The 20451-nt window shown below is 41.2% G+C and overlaps 1 protein-coding gene across 1 annotated transcript; it reads left to right on the top strand.

Annotated features, from left to right (window-relative positions):
• Positions 1-1009: 1009 nt before the first annotated feature.
• LOC118121260 (prohibitin-2) lies at positions 1010-10302 on the top strand. Its single transcript, XM_035177013.2, has 10 exons — positions 1010-1120; positions 2420-2552; positions 3163-3247; positions 4997-5076; positions 5968-6152; positions 6266-6395; positions 7976-8079; positions 8342-8419; positions 8593-8672; positions 9573-10302. Exons 1-10 carry the CDS (start codon positions 1100-1102, stop codon positions 9586-9588), a joined length of 912 nt encoding a protein of 303 aa, XP_035032904.1. The 5' UTR covers positions 1010-1099; the 3' UTR covers positions 9589-10302.
• The last annotated feature ends 10149 nt before the right edge of the window (positions 10303-20451 follow it).

Here is a 20451-nt window from a genome sequence, read left to right as displayed (position 1 = left end):
TGCTCCTGGGCTGTAGGCAGTGTGTGAGTAATATATGATAGAGAATTGATGCACATAGATGCACTGTAAGAATATGTGTGTGAATGGTTGAATGGCAAAAACTGCACTGCTTTGAAAAGCGCTATATAAATACAGACCATTAACCAGTTCCTTTGAGTTTCAATTGTGATATTAAAGCTTAAGGAGCATTTTATTTCCTTTTTTTTATGAAAATACCCAAATATAAAGTGAATTTTTCACTGGATCATTGTAAGTAGCAAATCCAGAACATACCTTGATAACCATGATGTGACAGTTCATAATGTTTAAATACAAACCTGATGCCCTGATTGGAATATTTTGTGACTGCTTTGGGTTTTCTGATCTATAAATGTGAGAGATTTATCATCTGCATGATGATTCATTCAATTATAGGGATACCTTTGTTATCAGCTGAAGTTTTACAGTCAGTAGATTCTAAGAGAAGTTAGCAGATGTCTGGTAAAAGAAATAAAACCGATCAGGTACAAAATAAAAAACACTAACTGTTTGAAACCACTGAAATTGACATCTTGAGAGAATTTTCTCTAATATGGCTCATCCGTTCACTTGGACTCAACAGAGAACTAAACTAGATTTTGGTGCTCATACATGTCAATGTGATAAATTCCATTTTACCAAAAGGCTAATTATTTTAAAGTCAAACATCATAACATCACAGGAGTCAAACATGAATGTAAACTGCATGGAGACTGGTGGGCGGAGACATACAATTGGGCGGTCATTCGACCTTCGTGTTTGTCAGTGGTGACTTTGTAAAAATTAGATAACATGGCAACACAGAGGAAGGAAGGAGCCACATGTTCTTCCTTTTCTTCTGTTCAGTACCGAACCTGATACATCAAATGTAACAGTAAAACATTAAAATACAAAACCTTTGAAAAGTTCATCCCTTTTGCTTGGATTCTGAATTGATCTCGCACCAACATTTAAAAGCAGCACGAGACATTTCCTCTGGCTGTGGGCCAAATAAGGACTACATATCCCACGGTGCATTGCGCTGGATGAGTCTTATGGGGGCGGAGTATAGTGTCGACCTTGTAGTTTGACGTACGGCAGCATGGCGAGCAAGGAGCCTAATGTAAGTGTTTTAAACGCTGAATTACCTTTATTCACTTGTTTGTTCGTCCGACTGAGTAGCACGTGTTTCTGTCCTTAAAGGCGTTAATGGTGTGTTCGTAAGTTGTCGTTGGCACTGTCAACCAGCTAGCTGTTAGCAGAGGAGGCGTCTGGAAGTCGCGTTAGGTCAGTTAGCATGGCGCAGTAGTTAGCTGCTCGTGCACGGTGCTCGTTAGGAAGGTCGTGTGTGCTGAGCGGTGACTGTAGACGGGTAATGAGCTGATATACAGTCTCTGGTGATAACACGCCACGAGCTAGGAGCTGCCCGGTTGGCCCTCTCTTCTTCATTCACTTCATCAGAGTTAATGTGGAGTTCGCCATGAGTCCATGTATCTGAAGTGTCGTGTCCCTCTCTGTGCGTGTTGTAAGTAACTGATTCAGAGATCAGCTGGTGGTGTGATAAGTGTGATCTGTAGTAGTGGCTGAGCATTGTGCTGCTTCGCTTTGTTACACCGGTACACAAGGTGTACTCCGCACAGGTGCTGCTCCACTGGTCTACAGGCCACGGCTCCCTGTCACCGCCTCCTGATGGATGGCACAATGAGCAAGTTGTCTAACAGCTACCACCGACAATGTCTTTGTTAGGACATTATATTACTTCTTAAAATATTCAAAGCAAATCTAAATTTAGCAACGATGAACCAGAATCGTTGACACCCTTATCTTGTATCCATTCAATAACTTTCAACCCGATTGGTGAGTTATATATTGTGTAAATCTAAATCTTAATGTCAAATTGTTATTACACATTGTAAGATGAGAATTATAACATTGACCTAAAGATTCCCTATGGTACATTTCACATCCATAAATGCAGAATGGTAAACAATGCCCCTCATGTCACAATATGTGAATTTAAAGAAATATCAAACCTCTACAGCTTATTGACACCAAATTAAGCAACAAAACGGTGCCTGCTGGTCAGTCTTTAGTTTATCATGGCTTTGTGTCATAGTCAGAGGTTGTCATTGGTTATATATGAATTGTTTCCAACCTCAGGGAGGCAGGTCTTATTATTTATCTAAGTAGGAGCTGGTGTTAGGGCAGAGTACCGAAATAAAGCCGCCTAGTTCAACCACACAGTTGGGTGTGTGACATTTTCCTGTAGATGGCACTAAGGTATTCAGGTTATGTTGGCAGATGATCCAACCACGAGGTGCTAAGTTAATTAAATTCCCCAAAATGTAATAAATCATTATACCAGAACTATGTACTTTAGATAGTTAAAGGAGTGTGTGTGTGTGTCTTGCGTATATTTCAGCGCTTATTCCAGCAGCTGAGGGATCTGGCAGGTCGGATGTCTTCAACTGGTGGACGAGGAGCAGGATTAGGACTGAAGCTGCTGATCGGAGCTGGTGCTTTCGCATATGGCGTCAAAGAAGCCACCTACACAGGTAAACCCAACTCTACAGGACTTTCACATCAAGCTCTCCCCATGTGGCAGGTCATGTCCCCAGATGGCACCAAGAGATGCGGATGACTAGAAACCATCAAAGACAACTGGCTGTTGTATGTGCTTCCTCGTGCAGAGTCAGATTTCCAGCCTGCAGTATTTCAGCTACTAGAGAGGACATGATGCTGAAATCCCCTTCTTCATTTACCTAAATCCTTGAGATAACAGCAGAGACAAATTTAGTAGCTTTATAAACCTGCAAACTAAGACCTTGTCCATTTTCCAACAGAGATCTGATTATTTCTTTCTCACTGGGTGGTTGTATTGGACTCTTTGACATGGATGTCACTCTCGAGAGACATCAAAAATGCTTTTGTAAAGATTTTTCATTTTTTAGATTCTCTTTTCAGTCATGGACTTATTAGATCATTCTCAAATTGTAATAGGAGGTAGTATCTTTTAGGTCATTAGACAGACACTTAAAAATATAATTTTTACACCAGTTGGTTACATCTTGATTATAAATAATAGCTGTCATTCTCAGCAAAATGTCAAAACTTTTCCACTTCTTACGTGTGTGTCCCTTTGTGTGTGTGTGTGTGTGGACACAGTGGAAGGTGGTCATAGAGCCATCGTCTTCAACAGGGTTGGAGGCATGCAGATGGACACTGTTCTGGCTGAGGGGCTGCATTTCAGGTAGGATCTGTGATCAACTCACTCACTTGATACTAGGGCTGGGCGATATGACTTCAAATCAATATCACAATTTTTTCAAACTTTTTACCTTTACTCAAATCATCTAGTAACACATGTGTTTACACATCTGTTTGTAGTTGCAAATGCGGGTATAGTGGTCGCACTGTTAAATCTTCACTGGTGGAACAGATCACTCAAATGAAACTCATCGATCATGACAAACACACTTTTACTACAGAACACACCCAGAGAATGGCTGAACAGAAGACAGATCATCCTGACAAAGGCTGTTGCATCGAGATCTGCTGCTAGAGCACAAAAAATCTATGTGAATTAGATTAAATAGGCACGTTTGGTAAAGTTAGTGTTGTATAAATTAAACAGTTGCCTGTTTGCTGTGTGTGCATGCGTGCGTGCCTGCCTGTGAGAGAGGGGGAAAATAGTTTAGGAATAAAAAGTCTCAAACATGTTTGGAAAATGTGTGTATGAACAAAAAACAATTCCAACTAATGTAAGATATGTATGTCCAGGCCCAACGTCAGCCAGTGGCTGGAGGCACTATGTTTTCAGTTGTCCATTCGTCCCATTGTTGTGAACGTGATATCTCTTAACGCCTCGAGAGAATGTCTTCAAATTTGGTGCAAACATTCACTTGGACTCAAAGATTAACTCCTTAGATTTTGATGGTCAAGGTCATGGTGGCCTCACAAATTATGTTTGTTTTTCTCTAGTGTGATTTCTTAAGATCAGTTTGAGGGAATGTCTTCAAATTTGCTACCAACACTCACTTAGAATCAAAGATGAACTGATAAGATTTTGATGCCCGGAGTTCCAAGGTCACGGTCACAGTGACCTCATGTTCCTGTGATATTTTAAGACTTCCAGTCGGGAAAATCTTTGCATCCGGCACAATTCACTTGGACTCATGGATGACCTGACTAGAATTTGGTGTTCAAAGGTCAAGGTCACTGTGAAACACGTTTTGCCTTGTGAATGTTATATCTCAGGAACACCTCAAGGGAATTCTTCAAATTTGGCACACGTGTTCACTTGGACTATTTATTGAGTATTTTTGTTTAGTTTCTGACAGCAGCTTTTTGTTCAGCTAAATCAGACCTGGGCATTGTCCGACTCAAGGGCCGTTTCCGACCCGCATGATGGTTCTGTCGGGCCCCTGAGGTCAAAGACAAACCACACCATTTTTATCATTATCAAAAAAACTAATGCCCTCATTTGAAAAAAATGTGTCAGTCAGGAGATGTACTGATTTGGATTATTTTTAGGTTTGTGTGGCTATTAAGCAGTCCTTGCAACAGTCCTTGCAAAAGGGTTCTATCCTTGAAAGCATTCAAAATCTGTTGCAAAACTCTTGCATAATTTAACCTTCTAAATAAGATGTTGTTCGGATGGATTTTCAATATACATTTAATGATATGTAACCTCGTGGAAAAAATTGTTTTTTTGGTCCCCGGCAACCATCTGGATTTCTCATGTGGCACCCCAGTAAACATAATCAGCCACTCCTGAACCCTGAATGACAGACGATGTCCCTGTGGACAGGGGTCTGAGCTCACCATGTTCAAATAGGCCTTTTACCTTATATTTCATTGGCAGTCATGGCATTCAGTTTATATTGTATCCAGTCAGTAGCTGGAACAGCCAGAAGTTTCTGTGATTTGATTCTCTAAACCTGAAACGGATCATTTTACTGTAACTACCAGTAACATGACATCAATGTCTGTGTTGCAGGATCCCCTGGTTCCAGTACCCTATCATCTATGATATCAGAGCCAAACCCAGGAAGATCTCCTCTTTGACTGGCAGCAAAGGTATCTCTCACTCACTCACTCACTCACTCACTCACTCACTCACTCACACTCTCACACACTACCTGCTGTTCTACCACATCACAAAGGTGTCACATTGACTGGATTCAGTTCTAGGGAGGCCTTGTGGGTGTTTCGAGAAATACTTTTGCTCTTTCACAAATGTTTTAGGTAGTAACAGGTGAAATGAAAAGCTTGGCATTAGAGGACTTGCAGAATTCCCAGTCATCTCAAGAAATAATTTTCCAAGACTTTGTCAAAGCTAATAGTATTGATTTGAAATAGTTCAATGACCCTTTCCCCATGACATAGCTAAGATATTGAAGTCCACTTGGACTCAAGGATAAACTTAATTCATACATCAACATACAATAATCCTGTTTATTAAATACCTTCAATGTAATAAACACACCACAAGGTGGTAAAGGTCTTGAATGCTATAAAAATCATGTAATATAGTGCCATAATGTTTTTAACTCTCCTATAAAAAAGAGCAGTTTAATAAATTAACCCCAATATATGTGCAGCATCACTTATTATGGCACAGAGGGAGGGAATATGAATCACACATTAAATAGAAATAATAAAGAGATCATATTGATCTTAAATATGATGAGGATATAAGCATTGTTTTCACCAGAAGAGGGCACTAATATGTAAAGAAACAGCTAATGGAGTAGTGCAATTTAACAAACACATAAGACACATTCATGAACAATAACAAACATATTGGATGTCTTGCACATTCTTTATAAACTGCTTCTCAGCTTTCATGTTTTAGTCAGCGTATTATACTAAATATATAAAAATAATATAATATAAAAGATACTTTTTACAGACTTTCTGTATAATATATTATTCTCAGTTTTCTAATATCTGTGTGTCTCTGTGTAGATCTGCAGATGGTGAGCATAGCAGTGCGTGTGTTGTCCAGGCCCATGGCGTCCAACCTGCCGATCATGTACCAGCAGCTGGGGAAGGACTACGACGAGCGAGTCCTGCCCTCCATTGTCAACGAGGTCCTGAAGTCTGTGGTGGCGAAGTTTAACGCTTCACAGCTCATCACACAGAGAGCACAGGTACTGTTGTTACCACAGCCTTACATCTCTTTAAGCTGCTGCAATGATGCTGGCCTGTAACATTTGTTTCATCCGATTATAGTCAACTTTTCCCTTGATGGTGTGTTGTCCAGGTGTCCCTGCTGGTGCGCAGGGAGCTGTATGACAGAGCCAAAGACTTCAACATCATCCTTGACGATGTATCCATCACTGAGCTGAGCTTCAGCAGCCAGTACACTGCTGCTGTGGAGGCCAAGCAAGTTGGTAAGGCTCAGCATACCACACTTGTCATGTTGTAATGTTGCTCACCTGCCTCATTAGTCTTGAGCTGCTTTCAGACATGCACTGAGATTTCTTGACTTTTTCCAGAGGGGTACAGCCCCTGTGTGAACGCAAATGTCCGACTGGGAATGTGTAAAATGAAATAAAACAAAAAGAAAACCTCTCTCCGGATGAAAAAGTCGAGCCATACATATAGAGGACAAAGATTTCAAGAGACCGATGTCGATGTGTTGTGGACAAAAGCATGAGCTCTCTGCAGCAGAGTTAATACGTTACATCCTGCGTCTGCCTGCTGCACCACCCCTAGCCTGAACACACATTTATTTGTTGTTGTGAACATGTCTGAGTGGGTAATCTCCTGCTGCATGGTTCATGTGTGCGAGGCTAAATCCGCAGAAAGTCCAGACCCAATTCTCCTGTCATCCTCTGAAAGTCGTGTCTGAAAACGGCTGTTGATTATTCTCAGTTGTGTTCACTTTAAACATTTCAGAAATGTTAATTGCATATCAAGGAAAACTGCTGATCATCACAACAGACTTCATTTAAAAAAGGTTCTGTTTTTAATGTGCTGCTTTGCTCTCTAAATGAGCTAGTTTAAAAAGATTTAACACTTAACAAATACAAAGCAAGGAAACTGAAGTCAGCTCTGTTTACATCTGGTATTAACGTAATAGAGGTCATTTTATCAAAAGTAGAAAGCTCTAAGTTCAGTAAGGAAAACCACCCAAGTCACATTGAGGACACGTGTGATCTGATTACTCAGACCGCATTGGGAGGTATTTACATCCGAGTGATCCGATGACAAGTGGTCAGAGCAGGTCTGAAGGAAGTCAAACCTGTGATCAGTGCTTCCTGAGATTCAATCACTGTGTGAACACAAATGCATCCTGGGCCACATATGAAGCACCACCTACTCATCTGACGTCCTCTGACCTGCTAAAGTTTCATAATGAACCTAAAGTTTTTACTATTTCGAATGAAATGGAGCTCCTTGCCTCTCTCTTTCTCACACACATACACCAACGACTCACAAACACATTGACAATGGACATAGCCAATCTAATAACATAATTTAGTCTGATGGTGGTTACAGGAGACATATGTGGAGACACATTCCTAACACTCTAACACCAGGCGTGAACTGCCGAGCTTAGATCTGTCCGGTTGAGAGGGGACCTCTCAGAACTGATGTTAAAGGGATAGTTCACCGAAAAATGTTAATTCACTCATTATCAACTCACCACCCATCCAGTAGATGGTGAGTAGATAATGAGTGAATTTAAATTTTTTGGTGAACTATCCCTTTAATACCAGGTGTGAACAGTGCCTCACATCATGTTAGCTGCTGCTTGCCTGGTTCTTCTCACCACAGCTGTTACACAGACTGTAACCTGTAGTCCGTATTTACAGGAATGAGAGTATTCACTAAAATTAAAAAGTTAAAATATTTGTTTATAAAAATGTTTCTTGCCTCTGAAATGATATTCTTTTTGCTTTGAACATTTCTGAATAATCAGTTTGTACATAGAATTGTATCAGTAATTCTGTTCTTGTGTGTTTAGCCCAGCAAGAGGCCCAGAGAGCTCAGTTCTATGTGGAGAAAGCCAAACAGGATCAGAGACAGAAGATCATCCAGGCTGAGGGAGAGGCTGAAGCTGCCAAAATGGTGACTGACTGATCACATGACTAACCTGCTTCTCCTTTTTACAGTGGCAGCAGCAGTGCTCCACCTCGAACATTGTATTCTGCTGGGATGTTCACTGATGTGACTTAACCAGTGCTCACATTGTGTTTTTACCTAAACCTGAGTTAGGCAGTCAATTGTTGACTGTGAGCACTTGATATATACTAAGAAGACTGAATAGTCTAGATCAATGCCATTGCTGACTTTGCATTTCATCTTTCCTGTGTCTATTTGTGTGTGTCAGTTGGGACAAGCAGTGACTAAGAACCCCGGTTACCTGAAGCTGAGGAGAATTAGAGCAGCACAGAACATCGCTAAGTCGGTCAGTATTACTATTTATCTCCAGCAACATCATTTCTGTCTGATCCCAATGATACTGCATGAAACGTGCAAGATTTAAATTGTGTAAATATTACAGGATCCCAGAATGAGCAGCTACATAGAAATAGAATCCATGGTGATGATGAGGTAAATGGCTGTTGTGTGTGTTTGCAGGTGGCAACATCTCAGAACAAGGTGTACCTTAATGCTGACAGTTTGATCCTGAACCTACAAGACAAGACATCTTTTAACAAGTAGGTTTTCACAGACTTGCTCCAAAAACATTGCATAACATGTGACGTCAGGGCAGCTGCTCTTAAGTCATTAATCTCTGGGACAGGTTTTCTCTTGGTGATGGGGATAATCCATGATGTTTTAGACAGCACTGGTAATTTGATTATTTGTATTTCACGGTATTGGAGTGACACAGACAGGACACAGGGATTTCAATCACTTCCCAGGAATTTGTCTTCAAAGTATAAGCACAATGTTTGCTGTTTTGCTGTAATGCTTTATAACTGAGCTGAATTACAGAGCTTTCATTTTGAAAAGTTGTGATTTTGGGTCACAACAGCAGTTGAGTCAGTCTTTCAAACCTATATTCAAGCAACACATGTGAAAAGTAATAAAGCAAATTCAGTTTCACTTAATGAAAAACATTGACTATACAATCCTCATTGCAGATAAACCGGGTAGGATCAACACAATGTTTTCTAATTTCACTCTGCACTGTACACTGTTTATATAAAGCTCTGCACATAATGTCCAGCACACAAACAATAACAAGTGACAGTATATTGTAGAAGTGTTTGAGTAGGACTCACTAATGACAAGAAATAATTCTGAAGTAGCTCCGGAGCAAGTGTTTCGAACAGGCACTGCACTAGTTCTGTTAAATCCAGGGTCCCTGTCACCTTGTGTGAGTTCTTCTTGCATGAGGCCCAGTGTTTTAAAGTCTCTGGCAATTACGCAAGTTGGTGGCTCAGAGTAAACTGTCATTCCTGCAAGGGAAAAGATTTTAAAAAGTCATTACACTCTGAGCTATCAAAGTAATATTGTTGACTTTAGAGTGTACATAAACACAAAAGCCTGGAAGTTGCAGTTGCCATTTCTGTTGGTTTGACGTTGCTGAGTAATAAATGACTGTTTTTCAGCTTGTCACTGGACTAAAGGATGTGGTGAAGAGGACGTGCAGAGAGGAAGCAGAACTTTCTCCGTGGTCAGCTTCATCCAAACAGTCTCGCTTTTGCTTTGCGGCACAGAGAATCAACACGAGACTGGACAAGTCTGAAAGTGGACAACAAGAAAGAAGCTATTTTGTTTTGTCATGTTCTTTTTTTTTTTTTTACCTCCCTCAGACTTTTGGGAGCACCCTGCATTATATTTCAAGTTTTGTCCATTAATTGTTACATGAAATTACACCATGATCTCATTTTAACCTCAAAGTGATCAATTCAGACATTTGTTTGGCAAAAACAGGATGTCCTTCTCATCTCCTGTAAACCACAAGGTGATTAAGTGATTTTCAGTAGAAGTGCAGCAATTATAAAAAATAATAAAGGCGATCAGTGTCTTCTATCAGGAAGATCTTATGTCTAAAATGACAAAGGGTCCGATGAGTTTCTTCACTCCTGTATTCATCTGCCACAGCTAGTCCTGATCTGGCTGCCAGTCTTTCTCTGCTCTACACACATCTCCTCAGAAATGTTCCAGTCTTCCTCCTGAAAGTCCTTACAGCTCTGACACTGTTTGTCAGAGCTCCTCATCCCCACATTGGTGGAGCAGGTGTTCCAGATGTTGTAGTAAACCTGATCATATACAGCCACCAGTGTTGGCAGACAAGTTAATGCTAATTTATCTGTTAATAAACTTTTGTTTTAGGTACACTGTCTCATATCTTGTCAATTTGATGTGATTGACTTTTACTTAAAACATCAGGTTAAATATGTTTTTGCATTTGAAAAATCTCACCTTCAGCTGGTTTTCTTGGAGTTCCATATAAGGTGCCCTCGACATAAAGTGTTAAGTCAGTCACTGTTAACACACACTGTCACATTTTTTATGTGTTTATAGAAATCATGACCATGTGATTATTAACTTAAAATGTTAGTTGGCACAATTGACTTAAGAGTTTGAGTCTCTGTCAGGCGCATTGAGGTCAACGAGATTTAGAAGAGGGCAACAAGGTAGCTTGTCTGATTCCCAGTGGAAGGTTATTCTATAGTCGTGGAGCCCTTACTGAGAACGCTCTACCGCACTCAGTTTCACGCTTTACCCTAACAAAGGCAGATCCTTTATCATGTTGGCATCAGATACTGGTAGTGGACCACGACCGAGGTGGCAGCTGATGGTGGATCCTGATGGCGGCAGTGGACAATGACTGTGGACTATAGTGGCATCCGATCTTGATGGTGGATCATGATCTTGCTGGCTGCTGACCATGGACTATGATTGCAGCAGGACTGCTCGATACATAGTATTTCTCCTCAGACACTTGACCATTAATGACATTAATCCACCAAATCACTGACCTTCAGTTATACTTCAAAATGTTTACCTAATCAATGCTGCTAAAACCTTTATCTTGATGTTCTCCTTTACACTTGACATCCATTGCACTTCTGTCCGTCCTGGGAGAGGGATCCCTCACATGTGGCTCTCTCTGAGGTTTCTACCTTCTTTTTACCCTGTTAAAAGGGTTTTTAAGTAGTTTTTCCTTACTCTTGTTGAGGGTTAAGGGCAGAGGATGTCACACCATGTTAAAGCCCTATGAGACAAATTGTGATTTGTGAATATGGGCTATACAAATAAAATTTGATTGATTGATTGACCCTGAGAACCAAAAGCAACAGTTGATCTGCAGATCTGAGATCACGAGCTGGTATATACTGGTATGTTAAAGAAAGTGAAAAAGAATTGCTGGATCCACCCCCTCAATCTGGATCTGCAACACATTGAATGGGTTCTTCCCTGACCCATGCCACATCCTCCCACCACGTTTCATGGTCATTTGCCCAGTAGTTTGCAGGTGATGCTGCCCACTAACAGACAAACAAATCAACAAACACGGATGAAGGCCCTCTTCGTACTTCTTGTTAATGTCCATACAGCCGGAGGCTAAACACGAATACCATGAGAAAACTGAGAAGTTTGAAATGAGTCAGGTTTGAACTACTCTGGTCCCAGACCATGTGTTGGCCTTTGTTTCAAGTGCGTAAATGGATGGCAAAAGACAAGGTCATCTTCCTTGTGCGGTGACCAGGAAGATGTCTGCAAAACCTTAGTTGTTTTCTCAGAGTCCTCAGGACTGGCATGTCTTAAACGGTCTGCTTTAGAATGAGATGTTTTTCTACTCACTGAAGTATTTTCGATAGTATAGTCTTGATGACCACGCAGAGTGCTTTACAGTACTGATTTTCCATTTACCCATTCACACACATTCATACAGGTCATCTATGTGCGGCACTTTCTCTATCATACATCCCTCACACATTGTCACCCTCACCGCCAGGGACAATTATGTTCAGTATCAAGGATACTCTGGCAGGCAGGAAGGGGGAGACAGGGATCAAACTGCCACCCTTCAGTTTGGTGGATGACCTGCTCTACCTCCTGAGCCACAGCCACCTCTCAGGTATCTCCAAGTCATCCTCATGGACCTATCAACTGGGATTCTGCATGGGCGGTTGATAGAAGAGATAAAACTGTCTCGGTTGTAGATGGTTTTGAGTCGTTAGCTGCTGTCAACCATGTGGAAGCTGGGTGTCACTGATGAATTTTCATATACAGCTTTAACACTGACACAGTTGTACTGGTTGTGTGCTCAGGTCTCCACGGTGTTGTCAGTGTTCATGTCTATGACTGATGAATTTCACATTGTCCAGCTCCTGAAGAGGGAGACAGCTACTGGTTAATAAACCACGTGATGACATATGGCCTCAGCACAAACTAGTGCAGATTTCACCGCATGCTCACAGCCGGTGGATTTGGTGCTGTTGGCCAATGTGTGGAAGCATCAATAGCAAGAATATTAGCTGGTGAAAACAGATACTAATGACATATTCTAGTTCTACCAACACAGATAAGTGAATAAATTAAGTAATTAAAACTATTCAAAATGTTCACTGGTAGAACACAGTGTTTGTCTAGTTTAGCGTTACTGAGCCAGTTCAGCAGGCAGACCAGGGCTTAGATCCCAGTAATTTAGATGGGCTTATTCTATTCAATCTATCAATCATATTTTATTTGTGTAGCCCATATTCACAAATCACAATTTGCCTCATTAGCAATGAGCTACATCCTGTGTCCTTAACCCTCAACAAGAGTAAGGAAAAACGACCAAAAAACCTATTTTATAAGGGATAAAACCCCAGAACCCTGAGAGAGCTGCTAGTGAGGGATCCCTCTCCCAGCTCAGACAGATGTAATATGTAACAGAACACATCAACAAAATACATGCGCTAAGACAGTGTCTAACATAACTGGAGGGGTGTATCAATGTTTAGAGTATTTATGCAAAAGGAAATTAATGGATTACATAAAATAGAGAATCATACCTGTCTCACGTCCTGCTGTAAGTGGAATCTGCCTCCGTCTTGTTTCCATGGTAACAGTGACATCAGAGCAGGCGGTTGGCTTGTTTCTGTAAATGAGCCAGCAGCTGATGGAGCACCAGTTATGATAACTTGACAACTTCATGTCTGACGTGTTGATACCCCAACAAGTTGCTTTGTTCTCATTAGACAGTGACACAGAGGACATGCACTGAACAAACTGAAGGTGGTGCTGACGGCCTGATAATGTCAACTGCTGAACTCTGGGTCACTGACTGTGAAGGACTTTTCACACCAGCTGTCCCCGCTGACCAGGCTGCATCTCTCCTGGGAGCTCTTTTTACTTCAGAAGAGTGGGGTTATTCCTAATCTAAAGATTAATATGATAGCTTCCTTTGTTTTTGATTAAGATTCCTTTATTGTCCCGCAATCATGCACACACAAGCACTACACATGCAATGGGGAAATTGACCCTCTGTATTTAACCCATCCATGTGAACACAGCACACGGTTGTGTGTGTGTGAGGGACCACGCGGAGCAGTGGGCTGCTATGGAAAGCGCCCGGGGAGCAGATGTCGGCAGATGTTAGGGGAGTAAGGTGCCTTGCTCAGGGGCACTTAGGCAGTGAAATAGGGAGTCCATCTGTCCTCTTGGACTCGAACAGATACAGGTCTGGTCAAACCTCCAGTCCAGGTATGTTTGCCAGTCCGTGGCCTCAAACCAGCAACCTTCCAGATGTCCCTTTTTCTAACCACTAGTCCAACGCTGCTCCATCCTTCCATAGATTAGCAATGTCAAGACTCAAGCTGTATTTTACACAATGTTCACTTCACTGATGTCAGATATTTTAATTTGTTATAAATGCTGGTGTGACCAAGCCCCACATTCATAAATAACTATTAATAACCCATGTTTCTGTTATACTTACTTTAGGAACTCATATATGACTAGAATGGCACCCAGCAGAGCACATATGTCTTTCCCCTACATATGCCACATTTTGTTTCTTCAACATTCAGGCTTTATAACCTGGGAAATTGGTTAAGATGTAAAAACGTTAAAGTAAGTGATAAAAACATTCAGGGATCCGCTCCTTTGTCTGGATCTGCACAAGATTAAATGGAATAAATTGAAAGACAGGTGCGTCCTCCAACCGAGGTCGGCGGTTCGATCCCGGACTTCCCCATCTGCATGCCAAAGTGTCCTTGGGCAAGATGCTGAACGAATGGCCACATAGAAAAAGTGCTGCCCATAGATGCACTGTATGAATGTGTGTGTGAATGGTTGAATGGCAAACTGTACTGTTAAGCACTTTGAGTGGTCATCAAGACTAGAAAATGGCTATATAAATACAAACCATTTACCATTCTCTCTTGGCTAATATCCCATCAAGAATCATGGAAAGTATTTTAGTAATTTTTACATAATCTTGCTGACAATCAAACAAACAGATGTATAACCTTCTTGGTGGAGGTAAGAACAGCATATACAAAAAAATGGGTATACCAGGGATATATATATATAATCATATAGAGACAATAAATGGTATCATTGACATTTTTTTTAAAAAGAGTTAAATTATCCTAATACAAATTCAAAAATTATATTTCATCTGTCTATGAAGGTTTTTTGTCAAACATAGAATTAATTATTGTTTGTTATTATTAACATGTTGCAAGATAATGTAGTTCTTGATTTGAAGAAAGAAAAATCCTAAATTTGGTTTGGAGTCCATCAAGTGCTCCTGTGAATGTGTCTCACATGGACGTACGTTGAATCCATCTAGTCATCAACAGCAGCTGATGTTCTTTGTTTACCTGATGGTATATAAATTGACACATTATCAAATACCCTGGTCAGATCTTCTCTCCATGCAGCAGATCCGATTCTTCAGCGAATCAACAACTGTCTGTATTAAGAGGGGTTTCATGTGCAGTGGTCAGGTGCTGCTGTTGTAGAGTTGCACTATTATAGAAGCTCTGATCACTCCTGAGTCTCCAACCCTGTAAACACTAGACTGGTAAATCCAGGGGTGAGGAACCTCAAGGGTCATTCTGAATTACTGAACACATACTGTAATTCACACTAACCTATTCTGTGTATTCTGGAACATTATTGTGCATCATTTACTTAGAGGGTATTGTAAGGGAAATGTAACATTTTGACCACAATATGATCATGTTAATTTCCCTTTGATTGATCATGATTGAATCTCATACAATGTAACCTTGATCATGCTGTATCCTGTACAACTGAATGAATCTTGGCCTGATTGCTTTAACTAAGGCATTGTTGCCTTGATGTCATCAGAAGATCCTGACCTTTGACTTTGTAACAAACCCAACCAGAGTGGGAGGGATGAGCCAAATGTATAAAGACAAAGAACTGTTTCCCATCGGGTGCATATTACAAACTAACCTTTGTCGTATGCACCATGCTCTGAGCATTAAAGTGTGACAATACTGTAAGAGAATTGTGTCTCTGCTCGTTGTTAAGGTGGGATTGCAGAAATTGCCACGACAATTTGGGGGCTCGTCCGGGATGCCTAACTCATTCACGCTTCAAACCACTTTCAAGACCAAGTATAAATCTGCGCGCAGTCGGTGAGGGGATTCTAAATTGCCCAAGAACCAGAAGTCTTTCTCTCCTGAGGGCAAGTCGTAATCGACTCCCAGGGTGAGAAGAGGCTGCTTGTGAGATCTTGGAATGAAGATAGTTCGATACGGCATCTAAAAAATTTTTAAGGAGGATACAGTATTGAAGACCACGGGGTGACGTCTGAGGTAGAGTGACATTACTTAGGGGTGACGACCCATTGATAAAGGAAATAATGAATAATATCAATGAATGTCATGTCTGAGAGAGATCTCTGTTTGCTGGTAAGTGAGTGACTGCGAATTAATATCGAAATGGGGAAACTTAGTAGCAAACCTTTACTGAAGTTTCTGATCTAATGGGATGTGCAAAATTATGTGTGAGAAACATGGTGATGACTCCTGTAAACAGCTTCTGTTGTGGGTAGGAAAGTTTGAATTTTCTGAGAATGGTAGTTTTAGTATAAATCATATACAGACGCTCCAAAATAAATTGGGAAATATGACAAAATAAAGGGTAAAACCAAAATAAATCAGAGAGCATTTATGATGTGTGAATCAGAAAAAAAAATAAAAGACACCGACAACAAAGTAGTGAGCAGGGGCGCAAGAGGGAGGGGAGGGAAACTAATCAATGTCCTCAGCTCTCACATTCACAGAAAGAACTGGATCTCCTCCCTGCCTCAGCCGCATATCAGAGTCACCTGAACCAACAGCCTGCTATCTCATACCGAGACATCCAAGTACAGTCGGCCGCAACAGAACACCAAATCGGGCGCAGCATCCGCTCCAACCCCATAGTGAGGCTGCTGCAACCATCGCGGCACAAGTCCCATATCCACAAGAACAAGAGCATGAGACGTCCACAATCTCCAAATGATTGAGGTGCCTAATCCAAGAGCAGACGCCGATGCAGTGATGTATGTCTACAGAGCCTGGACACCAGAGGAGATGCGCTGAATTTCCAGTGAACTGCCAGACATAGCCACACAAGGATGGGCTGCAGTTGTTGAAGTACTGGCCCAAATTGTACAACAGTAAAGGCAGAATTTGAGAGAAACCAGAAGTCTCTTGCTCCACAGCATGAAACTGAAATGGGGCAAAGTATAAGGAGACTGGCCAGAGACAGACATGCGCTATGACTGGAGAACAGATGCTGTGTATCGCGGACATGTGGAGAGACTTTATGAGAACAGCCTGCTGAATAGGTGGTCAGATTGATGAAAGTCTTCAAAGAAAACAGCTGAATGTTGCCACCAGAAGACCCTGAGCACTGTGCGAGAGACTGTAACAGAACAAGGCTGAAAAGGGGATCCACTGGACTTCTTTTTCACTTATCCCGAGACTGCACAGAGGATGAGGCATGGCTTGCGGCAGAGGCAGAGGAGACTCCAGATTCAGGTGAACGCACCCCCAACACCACATACACGTACAAACATTACAAAGAATTGTTTAACATGACAAAAAACAAGTGGATCTGAAGTTTTACCTGAAATAACTCTACAGGTAGCAGGAAAATATCACATTTCTGGTTGATTCTGGGGCCATAAAACAAAAATTATCTTCCAAAATTGAGTGGTATATATATTTTCACTGTTGGGGCATCAGGCACCACAATTAAATAATCATATACCACACCACTGTCTGTTACCAAAACAGATGGGGATATAAAAGTAAATGTTGACTTGTAAATTTGTTAGCAAGAGACCTAATGTGTGTTTTAGGCTTGATTTTGCATTGTACAGAGGAAGGGGTTAAAGTCACCAGAACATGAGATATCCCAGGTGAATATGTACAACCAGATCATGGTAAGCCACTGTACATATACCAATGGGACCTGTTACCCTCGGGGCCCAGGTACATAACCTAAGATCTGCTTGAAATAGCACACACACACGACGTCATGCAAGCACCTGATTTACATTGCACAGCCACAGTTAGTGAAGGACCAGACACAGAGTTTGAAAAAGCTGGTTCCAGGAAGATAAAGAAAGCAATTTTATTACTAGTGATTGGGTGTATTACAATAATAGAACGCATTGACTGTTGTGTTGACCCCGCAGTAGCCAAATTCTTTAATATACATAACTCATCACCACATGTGTCTCTAGCTAAAGCAAATGATGTGCAGTGGGAAAATTTGGCACCCTGGGTCACTCGGTGTTCACGAGATTGTACATGGGAGGATAGGGAGAAGGAATTCAATATTCACCCCGAATGCAAACATACAGATGCCCATTTCAGAGCACTTTTCTGGGGGAAAACGAACTGTGCATTTAGCACAAACTGCTAAATTTAAACTAAAGGTTTGGATACATTTTTCTCAGTTAACCATTGACTCTTCAGAGTTACAAGAAGTGCAACAAAAGTTATGGGCTAATGATAAGTATGATCTGGGATTAGTTAAAGAGACTGAACCTCTCAATGTGACACCAAAGAGCACATACCGTTTATGTCAAGCACAACATCCACTCAAACCAGAAGCAGTAGCAGGATAACACCAGTATTTAAAAACCTGGTAAAAACCGGAGTCATCATTCCATGTGCACACTCACCAGTAAGAATGCCTATTAAATGAATTAAAATTTAAAAAAAAGAGAGAAAGATAATATACAAGTTTCTCTAGTTCCACCAGAAAGCACGTGTTTTTTGTTTTTTTCAATTGTTGATTTGGCTAATGCATTTTCAGTGTCCCAGTTCATCCGGACTCTCAGTATTGGTTTGCTTTCACATTCCAGGGCAAATCATATACATTTAGATGTATGTCCCAAGGTTTTGTGGAATCCCCTGCAGTCGACTCACAGGTGTTATATGCAAGTCTTGAGGACTTGTAGTTACCAGCGGGAAGCGCGCTGATACAATATGTTGATGAGTTGATGATTTGTTCACCAACAAAACAGGCCTGTAAAAGTCGACACAGTAGCATTGCTAAAATATCTTGCAGACCAGGGCCACAAGGCCAGCCTGGCTAAGTTGCAATTTGTCCAGAAAAGTGTAACTTTCCTAGGACACGAAATTTCTAGCAGCGGTAAAACATTGAGCTCAAAACGAGTGGAAAGCCATCCTCAAGATTCCAAAACCGCGTACCAAAAGACAATTAATGTCATTTTTAGGGATGACAGGCTACTGTAGACAGTGGATCTGTGATTATGCATCCCTGGAGGCTCCACTCTTGTATGTTATGCATGGCCAAGGACTGACACCAACAGACAACCTGACGTGGACGACAGACGCTGACACAGCATTTACCCAGCTACAACAGACTGACTTCTACACCTACACTGGGACTACCGGATCAAAACAGATCATTTACACAGACTGTAAATGAGAAAGGGGTTTCATGACAACAGTAGAGTACAACGACCAGTGGCGTATTTCTCCTAAAAAAATTTTAAAAAATTAGATAGCTTGGCATTGGGTCAGCCTCTCTGTCTAAGCAGAAAGGATATCAAGAGGTCACATTGTTAGTGCCATATTCTGTATCTTCTATTCTGCTAGAGCAACAACCTAATTCTATTAACAGCCATTTTACTCCCTACAGCGATATCTGTCTGTAAGTGTGAGGCTCACACTAAAAGTGATTCTGTTTCAACAGGTAATGCTCAAGCAGATACAGCAGCAAAGGAAGCGGCACAACTAACCAACATACTGTAAATGTCACAATTGATTGATACTCCTCTTGCCTTTCTCTCACAGATTTAGCAGAAGCACAGAGCCATGCTAACAACATAGAGAAAGCAGCCTGTAAAAGGGCTGAATGTACATATGTTAACAATGTATGTCAATCTGAGGACGGCCGTCCATGTCTGTTTAAATGTTTATTTGTTGTTTGTTTTTTGTTTTTATTGAAAATTGTCGGGTTTCACAAATTACTCACAATGTTTTTTTTCCAAAATGTTTAATTTGTCTGACAAGCAACACTACAAGAGGCCAGGACATACAAGCCCCTGGCCAACCGTTTGATCACTTGCAAATGGATTTCATTGAACTAACACCATGTGAAGGAAAGAAATATTGTCTTGTGGCTGTTGACATGTTTTCTAAATGGGTTGAAGTTTTCCCTACAGGTAAAGCAGATGCCTCTGCAGTGGCAAAGGTGTTAGTGCGAGAAATCATTCCCCATTGGGAATCCCACATAAAATCAACAGTGATAACGGAACTTTTGTAAATAATGCAAATAATCAACTTTCAACATTTTTAGGTATCAATCTGAAACAGCATTGCACCTATCATCCACAGAGTGGTGGAGCAGTTGAAAGAGAAAATGGAACAATTAAAAACAAACTGGTCAAATGCTGTGATGACACAGGACTCTCATGGATAAAAGCACTACCGGTAGTGTTAATGGCCATGAGAGGGAGGGGAAGGGCCAGAACAGGTCTGTCACCATTTGAAATTCTTCCAGGCAGACCTATGAATACCGAGATGGCCCTCCCCCAAGAAAATCAAGTCCTCAACTCAGAACTCCTAGAAGATGTGATGCTTAGTTACTGTGTGCACTTAACCAAAATGTTGAGCCTTATACACACAGGTAAAAGCAACACTACCGCAACCAGCAGAGGGCCAGTTGCATAACCTGAAACCAGGAGACTGGGTGCTGATAACCTACAGCAGTTAATGTGAAAGAAAGAACCACCGGGACACATGCCAGCCATTGCAGAAAGGTGCCGCCACTTGAGACGGAGGCCCAGGGAGAGAGTCCCCTCCACTCACAGACAAGGAACAGAAGCAGAAGAAAGACGGCTGCTCTCACTGAGGTGTAAAAACCTACCAACAACCAACAGCTGTTGCAGACCAAGGAAGAAACAGCAAAAGAAGACAGAAGGAACAAAAAAGAAAAAGAAAAAGAAAAGGGGGAGGTTTAGGCAAATATCAATGCCTGACT

This window comes from Hippoglossus stenolepis, chromosome 14 (genome assembly GCF_022539355.2).
Source record: "Hippoglossus stenolepis isolate QCI-W04-F060 chromosome 14, HSTE1.2, whole genome shotgun sequence".
Classification (NCBI taxonomy): Eukaryota; Metazoa; Chordata; class Actinopteri; order Pleuronectiformes; family Pleuronectidae; genus Hippoglossus; species Hippoglossus stenolepis.
This window is presented reverse-complemented; position numbering and strand designations above follow the sequence as displayed.

Coding starts and splice junctions, on each gene's coding strand:
- LOC118121260 (XM_035177013.2), top strand. CDS start 1,100: ATGGCGAGCAAGGAGCCTAAT. Junction 5,077..5,967: donor CTCTTTGACTGGCAGCAAAG/GTATCTCTCACT, acceptor GTCTCTGTGTAG/ATCTGCAGATGGTGAGCATA. Junction 6,153..6,265: donor TCATCACACAGAGAGCACAG/GTACTGTTGTTA, acceptor TGTGTTGTCCAG/GTGTCCCTGCTGGTGCGCAG.